This window comes from Crinia signifera, chromosome 7 (genome assembly GCF_055691185.1).
Source record: "Crinia signifera chromosome 7, ASM5569118v1, whole genome shotgun sequence".
NCBI classification, from domain to species: domain Eukaryota; kingdom Metazoa; phylum Chordata; class Amphibia; order Anura; family Myobatrachidae; genus Crinia; species Crinia signifera.
Genome location: NC_139223.1, coordinates 156,239,349 through 156,254,422, shown reverse-complemented (window position 1 = coordinate 156,254,422; position 15,074 = coordinate 156,239,349). Strand labels below are relative to the sequence as shown.

The 15,074-nt window shown below is 38.8% G+C and overlaps 2 protein-coding genes across 3 annotated transcripts in view; one reads left to right on the top strand and one right to left on the bottom strand.

Annotated features, from left to right (window-relative positions):
* PRPF40A (pre-mRNA processing factor 40A) overlaps window positions 1–15,074 on the top strand; it is a 93,459-nt gene that overhangs the window by 8,083 nt on the left and 70,302 nt on the right. The gene's annotated exons all lie outside the window — the stretch shown is intronic.
* ARL6IP6 (ARF like GTPase 6 interacting protein 6) overlaps window positions 1,529–15,074 on the bottom strand; it is a 33,308-nt gene continuing 19,762 nt past the window's right edge. For both annotated transcript variants that reach the window (XM_083154063.1, XM_083154062.1), the window contains exon 5: window positions 1,529–2,828. In XM_083154063.1, coding sequence (XP_083010189.1) covers window positions 2,735–2,828 — 94 coding nt within the window. In that variant the 3' untranslated portion in view covers window positions 1,529–2,734. The remainder of the gene's footprint in view (window positions 2,829–15,074) is intronic.

Sequence of the window (15,074 nt, the reverse complement as noted above, 5' to 3'; positions counted from 1 at the left end):
TTCCTATAGTTTGTGGACTTGGTTAACTTACATTAGCATATCCAGACCCCATGACAGTTATTTTGCTGCCCACTTGTTCTTTTCCCTGTCTGCACGGAGCAGACGTCTTTTCATATGATACGTACCTTGTTGTACACTTAATATATGTGCTATGTTATTTCTTGTACTTCGATTTATACCATTATCTAGATTTGCTCCACTGCTTTTATAAGATTATTGTTATCACTCATGTTATCACTCATCTTCACCATATATTCTTTTTTTGTATGCACCAGTTTGATGTACTTAGGTTGCCCAGCAACGGAGACGCACCTCTGTTACTCCCACCCTCTGATTGACCCAGAGGTCCCCAGATAGACGTGACGTCATAGGCACGCCTCCAGGAGATACCGGACCGGAAGTGTGGTTGAGGACAGACTGGCGTGACACGTGATGGGCGAGCCTCCTCTTGTGTCACATATAGGTAAGCGTTGTTACCCTTTTGCTTTGTATTGCACATTTTGTCTTGAAAAAGGAAGTAAAACAGACTTCCGAAACGTTGACCCACATCTACGTGTCGTGTCATTTCTTGTGAAGCCCGTGAGTGCCATAACCTGCTACGCTACATATATTTATTATATATATATATATATATATCATATTAGTACAATAGCAGAATGTTATTAGTCATTTCATCTGGTATAGCACAATAAAAATCAAATTGTTATTGTTCAGTTTACTTAAATCAGGCTTCTAGTTGTCTGCTGCATGAGTAAGAAAGAAAACATAGGGGGAAGAACAATTATAGCATTTTTTGAGTCTTCACAGGATTATAATCAATCCCACAGCTTGTTTTGTACTGTAGATTGATTCATATGAAGTTGTCAATTGCACAATATACCAAAACTTTTTTTATATCTCAACTCTGTTGATTGATGGAAGCATTTTTCATTCATCTACTGGGCACAATAGCTTCCAATGTTACAAAATGCAATGCCGGTTTAGTTGGTTGTCGAAAGTGAATCGTAAATCATGTCTTGAAATCAGCCTTACAGTGACTGCTCGCTCTAGAACATCAAGGCCAAACAATTGAAAGACTACTGTGCCAGGGAGCACATTGGAAAATATATTTCTGGAACTGTAGAGAAACATAACCTAAAATGGCAGATGGAAGCGTCTTCACCGACTGATTCATTATATCACATTCCTCCTTAACCCATTACTGGGCAGTGGATTGGAACATTTTTAGGTTTATCTGCGGTCTTGGGGCCTGATTAGGATCCGCTCGCTACGCAGCCTTCTTTTGCAATAGAAATCATTACATTAAAAACTCAATTTTACTTCCTCCGCTGTTCACCAAAAAAGGGGTGGCGCTGATGTCAGACGTCCGCCCCTGCCTGCATTCCCCTGATTTGGACCAGTGTCCTTCCCCACCCCCACAGGCTTCACTCCAAACAGATCAGTGACCTCAATGTGAGACGTCACTCTATAGACAACAGGAGCAACAGGATACATAATTTATGACCACAAAATTCAACCACAAAATGACCTTGTTTAACCCAGTGTATTTGTGGCAATAGAAAAGTCAGCACATGGTACATACAATCTATCACATAAAAAAATATTTTTGCATAAGTATCTAGGTAAAACAGGAAGAAAATCCTATATGCTAAAAAGCTAAAGTTTCTCATCTCCTATATAGGGGGAATTCAAGTGTTTTGCGCGGACACTACTGCTATGATGTTCCATCATATTGACAGGCCTCAACTGGTTGAATTTAAAGTGAAATAAAAACTAGGTGTATCTTAGGTAAAGGGGTGAATGTCTGATATTTTTTGTTGCAGCATATACAGCATTACATCTATGGGCTGGATAGTTATGTAAGCAGTGGTCTTATTTATTTGTAATTAAATTAATTTGTTGCGTTTGACCTTTTTGCTGGTCTATAAGTGTAACAAAATTTAAATTTGAAAAATGCCATTGGGGTGAATACACATCTGGTAACCTGTCTGACACAGCAAAAGAACAAGTGTCCTCTTGAGAATTTTTGTCTATTCAAACCAACCCAATTTAAAAAAAACTGTAAACCGACGCAATAAAGAAATATTTCCTTTCTTTTTTTTTTTTTTACCAGGAGATAGACAAAGTAGAACAAGAACAAGGAAATATAAAAATTAGCGGTTTATAAAAGTACACCTGATTACCGAAAAGCAAAAATAGAAAAATGCAAAAGTGTTTTTTGTTTTAAAAATGTTTGTTGCTGAAAAACTGTTTTTACATTTATACAAATTTCTAAAAACTATTTTCTTTTTTTACTACTCCCCAGGCCTAGATCTAAAAAAAGACAGACTATAAAGGCTGCATAATTATTAAAAATAGACATATTTTACATCAATATACAAACATTTTCTGGTGTGAATTGTGGTAGGTCGCTTCAGCCTATTGGTGTAAAAATTACTAAAACAGTCATGAAGATTTGGATAGATCTTATATGTGACTGCAATACTTGAGTACCCCTGCTCAATTGTGGCTTCCCCCCAGATTTTAAAGCTGGGGAAAGAAAAACATAAAATAATTTTAATACAATAATAACAAAAATACTATTGTTTAAACGTTGTCCCTATTGCATGTTAATGCTTTTTAAGACCCGCTGATGCTGATGCTGCTTTGTTAAAAATGGCAAGTACAGGCTTCAAAAGGCGACGTGGTCTGTGAACTGTACAGGAGTCTGGATTCTTGTGTACTGTATATACATTCAGAGCAGGCACCAGAGGACAGTGAGAGCTGCCACAATGCCATTAAGTATTGCCATGGTGTAGCCCATGTGGAACGAATGGCCTGTCATTCTCCTAAAAAAAACAACAACAAAAAGAATAGAATATTAGTGTTTTTGACATTACACTGTAGGAAGGATATACAAGGCATAGAATAGCACACAAAGGCAGTATATAAAAGAGCAAGTTAAAAATAAGTTAACCCTTTAAGTGTCAAGTGAATTTTTCAAAATAAGTGTGAAAATTGGCAAGCAAACATTTTTATCCATCATAATGACCTGCAATGATTACCTTATATAGGAAATATAATCTTATTTTGCACATTTTTTTATTTGAATTTATATGACAAATGTGAGTGACGCTGGCATTTTTAGCAGGATATTTTGAACATCTCTCACAGATGTTGGCAGTCAAAGGGTTAAACCAAAAGCATATTTAAAATGCTTCTTACACAAAATAAATGACATTCAGACATTAAGGGGGGTATTCATTCCTTGTCGTGCTCCCGCAGCCATCTCCCGACGGGGGAGATGGCTGCGAAGCCCTATTCAATGCTGTCTTCCATGACAGCATTGAACAGGGGTTCTCCGCAGAACGAGCCCGACAGCACAAGCTGTCGGGCTCGTTCTGCCAAGAAAAGATGAAAGTAGGCGAGCTCCCGGCCGGAGCCCATCTATTTCCGTCCTCAACTCGCGGCCACGCCCCTTTCTCGGCGGCCGGGACATTGAATCCCGACCGCCGAGCTCCAGTCGAGCAAAGCGAGAATGGGACAGGGGCATGGCTGTCGAGCTTGCTCGACAGTCGTTCCCCTGACATTGAATACCGCCCTAAGAGATCAATGACAGAGGTCATGCCAATTAGATGCCAGTCGTGAGATACATTTATAAGTTCCAACCACACTGAGGGTGACAGATGGTAGTGAAAATCCTTATCTTAAGGTGAAAATGTCAGCACCATTCAAAACCTCTTGGACACCACCTGGAATAACTAAATAGGCAATCGGAAATTTCCAATTAGCTTAAATTAGTTCAATAATTACATGAAAAAATGCTACTAGAGCAGTGGTTCCCAAACTGTGTGCCGTGGCACCCTGGGGTGCCTTGGGAGACTTGCAGGGGTGCCCTGGGTTAGTGGTCCAGGACCAATTCAAGTCCATTATAATAATCAAATTGTGGACAAACAGAAGTGAATCCTGTCAATTACCACATAACTGATCTTAAGGATGAGATATAAACACAATTTATTTAACTTAATATTTGTTACTGACTTTCTCAATGAGAAATATTTAGCCTAGGGGTGCCGCGAAAACATTTCTGATGCTTTGGGGTGCCGTGATTCAAAAACTTTGGGAACCCCTGTACTAGAGTATTCTTTTTTTTTTTTTTTAGAAAACCAATTGAAAGTACTTTTGTTATGGCTACTAACAACTTTATGGGCAATTCCAACAAAAGGTGGACATGGGTCATGAAAAAAAATAATGGTTACAGACACTGATTGTGACTACTGATTATCTATTGCTGTTTTCTGAAAACAAGTGTAAGAAACTTGGATTATTGTAGTATATAACACAAGCTGAGGACATGTACTGTAAGAAACTATATGTTGTTAAATCAGTATTTCATGTGGTTTTATGTTAGTGAAAGCGTTACATGTGGCACATATTAAGTGTTACATCCGTTACGTTTTTTTGGTATTTTTTTCCATATTCTGGTTAAAAAGATAACTAAATGCATGATATTTACCAGATCTCTAATGGTTTATGGATAAAAAATTCCTTTGGCATTTGTTCACAACTTATTACCTTTGGCAGTCCTGTAGTGTAACCTATGTAACATGCTTAACGTTATGGACGTTACATAGTTTGTTACATGTGTTACATTAACAACATATGCCCGTTAGCTGTTTTTACAAGTTAACTTGCTTATCCCAGATGGACAATATGCAAGAGAGAATACAAAGAAGGAAGCTATGACACCTGCAGAAAGAATGAGAAAATACAGAGCCAGTCTGAACACAGAAAAGGCTGCAGAAATAAAGAAAAAAAATGCAGAAGACCAGAAAAAAAAGGAGGTCAGAATGGACTCGTGCCAGAAGGCGAGAAGAAGCAGTCAAAATCAAGAAACAGAATGACAGAACCCTGGAAATGCAAAAGAGAAGGTGTTAATCATCAGCCATTAATTGACAAGAGTCCCTTAAAATCACTTGTGTCACCACAATCCTTCCATTATTAGCTGCTTAATAAAAACAGTAAAAGCCTCACAAACAGTACATGTGACGGACACCCAGCAGTTGTAATAGCTTCCTTCTTTGTATTTCTCTCTTGCATTGACCCCATACAATTTTACTACTAGTATACAATTAAATAGAAAGGACATTAAACTTGTATGTGTAGTGTAAATGGACTTTAAAAATCACTTAAACACGGATGGGGCGTGACTGAAGCGTCACGACGTGGAGAGGAAGCCGGAAGCGGAGTGGACGGAGCGTGTGTCGGAGCGTGTGCCGGAGAGAGCCCTGGAGCTAGTCTGCGTCCAGCCGAGACAAGGCTGATTAAGCTTGGAGGAGACGAGCGGCGGCAGGGGAGAGATCGGAGGGAGGCGCGCAGAAGCGGGACGAGCGCCAACCGTAAGCCAATACAGACGGGCCGCAGTGGGGAGCCGCAGACGCCACCCTGCCAGCTGGGCACGGAGAGCAGGATAATCTAACCTGAACACAGAGCACCGCAGCAGAGAGCCACGGCAATAGCAGTACTGAGACACGCTGTAGCAGAAGCTGACACAGAGCTAAGGAAGGGCTCCCTATCGTGTACAGAGAAACCGACCAAGTGGGGTAAGAATTTAATACCCAGCTTTGAAACAACATAAGTACACGCGCACACATCACGCTCCGCTTCCCCACTCCACGTTTTCCCAGAGGGGGGATATAGAAATTGACTCAATGGGAGATACTACCTTGAACCATAAAGTAATCCACCTCTGGGGAACATGTAACTCATTAGCATAATGAGTTAGTGAAGGGACTCTTCTATCCCCTATCTCTCCTATGCCCTAAAAAGAACCCTATATCACTTTCTCTCTTAGGTTGCACCTATACTTAAATACCCTGCTGAGGTACAAGAGAACTCCAGACACAGCAGCTGAAAACCTGAAATGCCCTCTAAAAAAATAAAGAACACTCCTACTGCATCCGCAAGCTTTTTTAAGCCAGTCTGCTCACCTGCAGATAAATCAAAAAACAGACTTTCCGCTTCAATAGATCAAAATATAAAACAAACAAAAAACACGGAAGATCAGATAGGATTAGAGGAGGATAATATGGATGAACCCATTACTCTGCGTAAAATGCTGCAATTATTGTCTGATCTGAAAACCGGTTTAACAGCAGAGTTCAAAGCAACAGCACAAGATCTAGCCAAAGAACTGGGAACCCTTGGAGATAGAACTAGCCATTTGGAGCAAAGGCTAGAAAACACAGTTACTGCGCATAATGAATTACAGGAGGCCCACAAAAATCTCCAGATAGATGTGGATAACCTAAAAGACAAAATTGCAACCTTAGAAGATAGAGAAAGGAGAAATAATATAAGAATAAGAGGGATTCCAGAAGAGGTACAACCTCCGCAATTAATATCATATGTTTCAGAATTATTCCAAAAATTACTGCCAAATACCCCACCATCACAAATCCTTATAGACCGAATCCACAGGCTCCCAAAACCAAAAACAGTATCTGCAGCGGCCCCAAGAGATGTGATCATGAGGATGCATTATTTCCAGACAAAAGAGCAAATAATAAGAGCATCCAGAGAGGAAACTAATAGCACAGAAATTCTGAGAAATTTACAGATATATGGGGATCTCTCAGCAGCGACTCTAGCAAAAAGAAGATCATTTCATAAAGTAACAGAGATCCTACGGCAGGCCAAAATAGCCTATAAATGGGGATTCCCGGTCAAGTTGATTGTAACATATGATGGGGTACTGAAAACATGGAAATCGGAGGAAGAAGCATTGAAAGACCTATTTGACTGGAAATTAACTCCCTCCACAAAACAAATCACAGCTCTTTCTCCACTGCAGCAAGAGTGGACAAAAGTGGGCCCCCAAGAAAAGAAAGCGGATTAGAGATGTAGAAAGTTTTCTGAAGAAATAAATTGTAATGAGATGGGAATTCGGAAAGGGAAGCTTCAGACCCTTCCCCCCCCCCTCTTTTTTTTTTTTTTTTTTTTTTCATTTATTTACTTATTTATTTTTTCCTGCAAAGTATCACTTGCCATGCATCATTGGACATAAAGGTGTAAGACACCGTGGAATTACTAATCCCTGTTTAAGATTGAAGACTGTAACAATGCAACACAGGAATTAGAACTTTTTTTTTTTTTTTTTTTAATCTAAGAATTGTAATAGCATGACCTAGGAAAATCGAATTTAAGTGATAATATAGTATCGTTATATATAGTGTTTTTTTTTTCTTTTTTTTTTTTTTTTTTTTTGTGTGCAAAGGTACTATTACTTATGCATTATTGGATAAATGTGGATGACACTGTGAAATCACTACCCCCTGCTGGGCTGTTGGATAGACCATATAAGAAGACCGCAAAAGCACAATGTGGAAACTAGAAATCATGTAATAATATAGAACTGTCGCATATTACTAATTTTTTCTGTTACCCCCTTCTTTCCACTTAAGAGAGCTAATAACAAGACGACCCCCTAGATAGAACATGTTGTAATACAAATGTACAAAAATTGGGACTGTACTCTCTTAAACGAACCCGATCAGATTAGACAAATAGAATTTGGAAATCGCCGATAACATGTATGATATATTTTGCCTTAGTTGTATGATATATATTGCCTGTTTTGAGGGGAGATAGAAACTCTACAAATATAAGCATGATCGGGGCCGGGAGCCCTATGCAAACTGAGAGGTCGCTATACATTACTTAACCCCTTAAGATGTTAATGTTAGTGGGGTAACAGATATGGAGGTATCTGATAACTGGAACTATGGGAAGATGGGTACTCGAAACTATGATACGTGGGAGTAAGAGGGGGGGAGGAGGGGGTTTTTTTTTTTTTTTTTTTTTTATTATATACATATATATATTTTTTACTTATTTTTATTTTTTTATTCATTTATCTATTTTTTTTTTTTTTTTCTCTCTTTCTTTCTTTCTACCTCTTCATTCATCTATTCCTTTTTCACTTCCCTTTCATGATACATCTCCTATTAGTATTTAATAATTGCCCAAATTGGCATCATACACAAAATTCCCTCACATAATCTTCCCCTTCCCTCTCGGGACTTATCAATATGAATAGACACAGGATATTTAGTATTAAATTATATCACGCTATGCACTACACATTAATCACTATAAAAATTTCGATAAATATAACCAATCTCACCCACTCCCCCTTTTTTTTTCCTCGGGGGTTCTTGTTGTTTTTTTTTTTTTTTTTTTTTTTTTCTTACCTCCTCTCTTCTCCCCGCAGCATGGCATCATATCCCAACCCCTAATTTTTAAAAGGTTTAATCACCATAGAATATTCCTTTGTATCCATAAATAATGTTTCATACTGACTTGACAAACATAGATAGATAAAATTGATTAAGTTGACAGAAGACACAGAAGGTCTTGGTATTTATATGTATATGAAATAGGCCTCTTGTGTTTTTTTTTTTTTTTTTTTTTTCTCCTTTTCTACCTCTCTTATACCTTTAAAATATAGCCACTGTATACAGCATATAGCCCTTATATAGGGAACTAAACCAAGATCAGAATATAAATAAAGTAACAGAGTTTTGGGGCGTGGGATGGGGGGATACTAAAAGTCGCTACCCCCGTTAAATACTTATGGAACCCTCAAAGAGAGGGTCGGAGGGCATTAGCGGTAAAGCCTTATGTGTTTGTAATTGTCAAATTTGTTAAGGATTAAGAATTCATGTTGTATGTTTCTCGATAAGTTCAAGATCGGCTGGTAAAGATAAGAAGGTAGGGGGAAGAGACGGAAAGAGGAGAGGAAGTTCCAATGATAAACTTAATATCCATTAATGCCAAGGGGTTAAATTCCCCTCAGAAGAGGAAAAAACTCTGGAAGCATCTATGTAAGCATGAAGCGCACATAGCAGCTATACAAGAGACGCATTTTTCAAGGGTAGGACACCCTACATTACTAGACAATAGGTATCCCAAGGTATATTACTCAAATGCAATCCAAAAAAAAGCAGGAGTAGCACTCATATTTAGTAGGAAAGTTAATTTTGAGTTAGAAAAGCAAATTACAGATAAAGAGGGGAGATATGTTATTGTAATAGGTACCCTGAATGGTAAAAAGACCACCATTGCCTCAATATATGCGCCAAACACCTCTCAGCTAAACTTTATAAAAAGAGCACTGAAAGAAGTTCAGAGAGTGGCAGTGGGGAGATTATTGGTCTTGGGGGATTTTAACCTAGTTAGAGATATTAACCTGGATAAAACAGGAGTCAGTAAACCTAAAACTCTTCGTGCATTAACTAAAGCCTCAGAAGAATTTAATAAAGTACTGTACGGGGTAGGAATATATGATGTATGGAGAATTAAAAACCCAACAATACGAGACTATACCTTCTTTTCGAATGTACATAAAACATATACACGTATAGACTATGCCTTTACTGACAGAAGCACGTTACAAAACATAAAAAAAGCAGAGATCTTGCCCAAAACGTGGTCTGACCACTCCCCTCTACTTATTAAGTGGGAAGAAAATAGCCCCTGCTTGACACCTAGAATATGGAGATGCCCAAATCATATTTTTATGTCCCCAGATACAAAGAACTCAATAAAAGAGGCAATAGAAGAATATTTACTCTTTAACGATCCCCAACAGACCAATCCGATAAACTTCTGGTGTGCTTTGAAAGCAGTCTTGAGGGGAAAAATAATCCAAAAGGTAGCAATCTTAAAAAAACAAGAGCAGAAGGGAATAGAAGATCTAGAAGTTAAGATAAGGAAGCTTGAGCAAGAACATAAGTCGCAGCCCTCAAACGAACAAGCTCTAAAAGAACTTAATAAACTAAGAGGAGAATTAGAAACAATAATTATCACGCAAATTAATAGAGAAACAGATAGGTTTAAGCAAAGATATTATACACAGGGAAATAAGGCATCGCCCCTTCTGGTCAAAAGGATTAAGGGTGTAAGGCACAGAAACCTGGTTAAAAGCTTATATAATGGAAAAGGGATAAAAATAATAAATCCAGCTGAAATCCCAAATATCTTTGCAATCTACCTAGAAAAACTCTATAATCTGAAGGAAGATAGAAATTTGGCCCAACCCTCTCCGGAGGACATAGACCTCTTTTTGAGTAAAATAAATTTACCTAAACTCAGTCAAAACAGAGTAGATAGCCTAAATGAACCCTGGGCTTTACAAGAAGTAATAGAGGCAATTAAAACACTAAAAATAAACAAAGCCCCAGGCCCAGACGGCTACATAAATAACTTTTATATTACATATCAAAAAGAGATCGCACCAATATTGCTCCAAGCATTCCAAGAAGGGTCCCATAAAGGAACATTCCCAGAAGAAATGCTGGAGGCAAGAATAGTCCAGATAGGAAAAGAAGGCAAAGATCTAACTTCCCCACAAAACTATCGGCCCATCGCCCTCTTGAATAGCGACATTAAAATATATGCTAAAATGATAGTAAATAGAATGTCCCCAACCCTAACGGAATTAATTAAAATTGACCAGACAGGATTTATTCCAAATAGACAAGGCCCAGATAATATCCGTAGAGCAATGGATATCATGAGGAATGCCGCAGTAAATAGAATCCCGTTAGTGGCACTTTCGCTAGATGGAGAGAAAGCCTTTGACCGGCTGAACTGGTCCTATATGGAAAGAGTACTACAGGGGTGTGGGCTAGGGGATAATCTTTTGAGGTCTATTATGGCACTCTATAGTGGACCATCGGCGCATGTTTTGTGTAATGGATTTGTCTCAGATAAATTCAGTATTACGAACGGAACAAAGCAAGGATGTCCCTTGTCGCCATTAATGTATGCGCTAGCGATAGAGCCATTGGCGGAATATATTAGACAAAATTCTAGAATAAAGGGCCCAATAGTCAATGAAAGGCAGAATAAAATCCTCTTATACGCAGATGATGTCTTACTCCTCTTAACAGAACCAAAAGAATCCATTGCAGAGGTATTAAAAATTCTGGATGCTTTTTCAAAAGTTTCCTACTATAAACTAAATAAAAGCAAAACGGAGGCAATAACAATAAATCTTAATAGCCTTGAGCAGACGGCACTCAAGGCAGACTTTAAATTTAACTGGAAAATGCAATCGCTTAAGTACTTGGGGATTCAACTAGTCGCAAATGAAAAGAACTTGATAGACTGTAACTATGGTCCCTTATTACATCATATTAACCAAAAGATAAATGAATGGATGAGGACAGAATTAACCTTGCTAGGTAGGATAGCAGTAGTTAAAATGTTTTTATTACCTAAGATTTTGTACTTCTTTAGAGCAATCCCAAGATGGCTCCCCAAATACTGGCTCTATAGATTTGAAGCCTTATTAAATAAATTCATATGGAATAATAAAAAATCTAGAATTGCTAAAAAGTACCTGATTCTCCCGAAAAACAGAGGGGGCCTTGCCTTCCCGAGTCTAGAAAGCTATCAAATAGCGGCCTTGCTAGACCAGATAACCCAGTGGAATGGAAACATAAGTGGAGTAGTGGAGCTAGAAAGACACCAAGGTGATATAGGAAATATCCCCTTGAAAGATCTAATGTGGCTCCCCCCTATGTTTCTGGGCCAATGTAAATATACACTAAGATCAGTTGAGGTGGGTCTGAAAGCATGGCACAAATACCTGGATCAAATCGGTAAGCTTGGAGCCCTGATAGGGTATCTCCCTATTAACTCCATGGCTAAAATCATACCGAACTTAAACTTGAATACCTGGAGAAATAAAGGGGTTAGCACAGTCTCCGATCTGTTTAGTAATAAACAACTAATGACTTTTTCGCAAATTAAAGGAAAGTATGACATCACTAACCATGAATTCCATAAGTATTTGCAAATAAGACATTGGCTGCAATCCAATATATTTCAGAATAAAGAGATAGAGGCATTACCAAGGGAAATGGTTGTTCAAATAATTGGAGCACGAAAGAAAGCAGGAATTTCCTTCTGGTATAAGGCCCTAACTCAAGAAAAAGAGGGAATAAAAACTAGATGGCAAATTAAGTGGGAACAAGACCTAAACTTCTCCCTTGAATTGAAACAATGGGATCAACTATTCGGAATGATACATCAAATGTCCAAAACATCCATTCATACGGAAAGGTACCTTAAGATATTTTATCACGCATACTACACACCAGATAAGTTGCATAGGATTTTTAGAGAGCAAACGGATGTGTGTTGGAGATGCTCTGCAGAGCGTGGAGATCTCATACACATCTTTTGGTCCTGTCAGAAATTAGAGGGATTGTGGACAGATATGGAAACTTTTTTATCTGAGACTTTGGGAATGAGATTGTGTCTAACCGCCCCACTGGTTCTCCTTCACATAGGGGCATCTAGTCTTGCACAGGCAAAGAAATATCTGTTGAATCAAGTCCTTAGTGCCACTATAACGACCATAGCTCAGCTGTGGAAACAAGACCAGCCCCCTACTCTGCAGATGGTAATAAACAAAATAAAATTTAACTTCAAGATGGAAACATTGAACAATCCAGGAAATTCGAAAATATGTAAAAATTGGAAAGAGTGGGAGAAGATCCAAATACTAGTATAATCACAGGGGAAGAATATAGATAGACATTAAGAGAAACTTAAAGAGGAGTCTAGACTTAGGAGCCCTGGCCACCCTACCTCCATCCCTCCCCCTGCGATATAGATTGAAGGAACAAACAATCCAGTAAACCTTGAATCTCGAGAATTGTAAAATGTCTTGATATGTATGTATGTAAATTATGTATTGTATTTGTATATGTATGTATGTATGTGTATATGTATTGTCTAAAAACGTATACGTGCAAATGTGTTAAACTACTGTATGTAATAACGTCCTACCTTTTTTTTAAAAATTTAAATAAAAATCATAAAAATCCCTTAAACACATGTTATGCTATTAACTTAGTCCTGAAGATGGCATATACTTTGCTAAACTAGTTCATTTTAACACCATTCTACATTGCTTGCACATAAAAAGCATTAGAAGCAATAGTATTATACAGAAAATTACTATTATAACAAACGCATTTCTTGATGTAGATCAAATCTTGACAATTCTGATGCCAGATCTCCATAGCAACTAATAAGTGTTCCTGGAAGACGGGAGCAAATCCCCTCTCCTGCATTTCTAGACCCACTTCCCCGCACCTTTAGGGAGCAGTCATTGACAACCTTGGCCTCTTAATAGCACTGACAAAATCCCCATTCCCTTTCTGCATTATGCGCACACACAGTATTCTAGAACACATATCAAGACACACATCTGTTTGATTCCCAGTTTGCAGATTGCACTAGTAATCTGGATGTGATAGAAAAGCTTTCATACAGCACATAACGCGATGTAATGGAAATGTGGTAGAATAAACGTAAGGTATGTCCAATCAAATGGGGTGGTTGCTAGGCTAGCTTGTGCATAGCAACCATACCACTAGTGAGAGATGGGAGTTATGGAAATGTATAAAGATACCTTCATGGCTATATATGGATATCATTTTGTTATGTATAGAGAAGTCCGATAAATGGAGGAATTGTGCTTTTATGGCTCTGAATTCAAATCACTGGATCTGCAGGATGCCTGCTGACCGTGGGCAGTTTCTTAAAAGGGCAATCATTTACAAGGCATTGTTTTGATTTGTAAATGAGTGCTGCTTTAAATAAACCAAGTTCGACTGGCACAAGTACTGCCTGCAAGGACTCCCAGCCTTCCCCACAAGTCCTGCAAGGACTCCCAGCCTTTCCCACAAGTCCTGCCTGTAAGGAGGAGAGGTAATAAATTCCAATAATTAGTGTAAATTCTGGTTCATCTCAAAACATAGTTTAATAGTCTAACAATATTTTTACTGGCTAATTATGGGGAGAGCAGGGAAATATAAATAAAAGTATTTAGATGGAGAAACATTGGCAATCACATGGCGCTAGTTGTATAGAGCTGTTGATGGGCTAAAATCAAGAAACATGGCAGAAATTATGAGTCATTGGTTAAATGTTTGACCTGAGCCAAGATGCTGGCACTAGAGGAGATTTTCATTTAATTGCTTCACATTGAATTGCAAAAACAAATTAACAAAATGTAAATTTAACAAATTAAGAATGGATGTTAACATTGCTCACAGTAAGTACAAGTGCTGGTTGTAATAACATCCTGAAATACTGCCCAGTATGCGACATGTAACCCCCCCCCCCTCAGCAGTCTGCTAGAACAATGTGTCCAGACTGCAGTCACCAACCACTTTTCTCTACCCTATACATAGATTACTGACAAACAGGAACTACTTGGCCCATCTAGTTTGCCCATTTTACATTTTGGCAACCTCAATCTTATTTGATCCTTAGTTCTTGGTTAGGATATTTTTGTCTATTCCAAGCATGTTTAAATTGCTGTATTATCTCAGCCTCCTACTTCTTTCTGCTGCTGATTCTTCTCCGTATGCAACTAATGGGGCCTACACACAGAGAATTCGACAGCGATCTGAGCGCTGCTAGGTCGCTCAGCACACAGCGCTGCACCAGCAATGTGTGCTGAGCGATCAGTCACTGCCCGTGTTCTCAATAGAGATCGTATGGCCTGTACTATAGTATTACCAGATCTGCAGCCCTTTGTACGCATAAGGACCACATACTATATATCGTATGTGATCCAGCCACCGGGGAGCTGCCGGGTTACTTGCCGGAGTAACACATGCGATGCTCACACAAGCGTATGGGGTCATTTACACTGTTCCACAACAGCAAAGAGAAGCAGCATTTCTAAGTCACATCGGCTGCAAGAACACGCCACATGCCTTCCCTCTGCTGTGGATTTCACACTGTTGCACTTTTTCTAGCTGGAAAGGTGACACGTTATAAACTGCTCAAGTGACTCTAGCCTAAATGAAGTTAAATAGGGCCTACAATCAAAATGTGTTACTCATCATAAAAAGCACCTCCACATATTAACCCCTTCAGTGGTGTTTCTTTTTGGGGGGTGGGGAGCGCTCCCCACTGTGTGAGTTGTGGGAGTGCTCCCTTAAAAAAAAAAACACCAGTGCCTCCCTGGGTCCGGGCAGCGCCGCTGAACTGTCTTTCAGCCG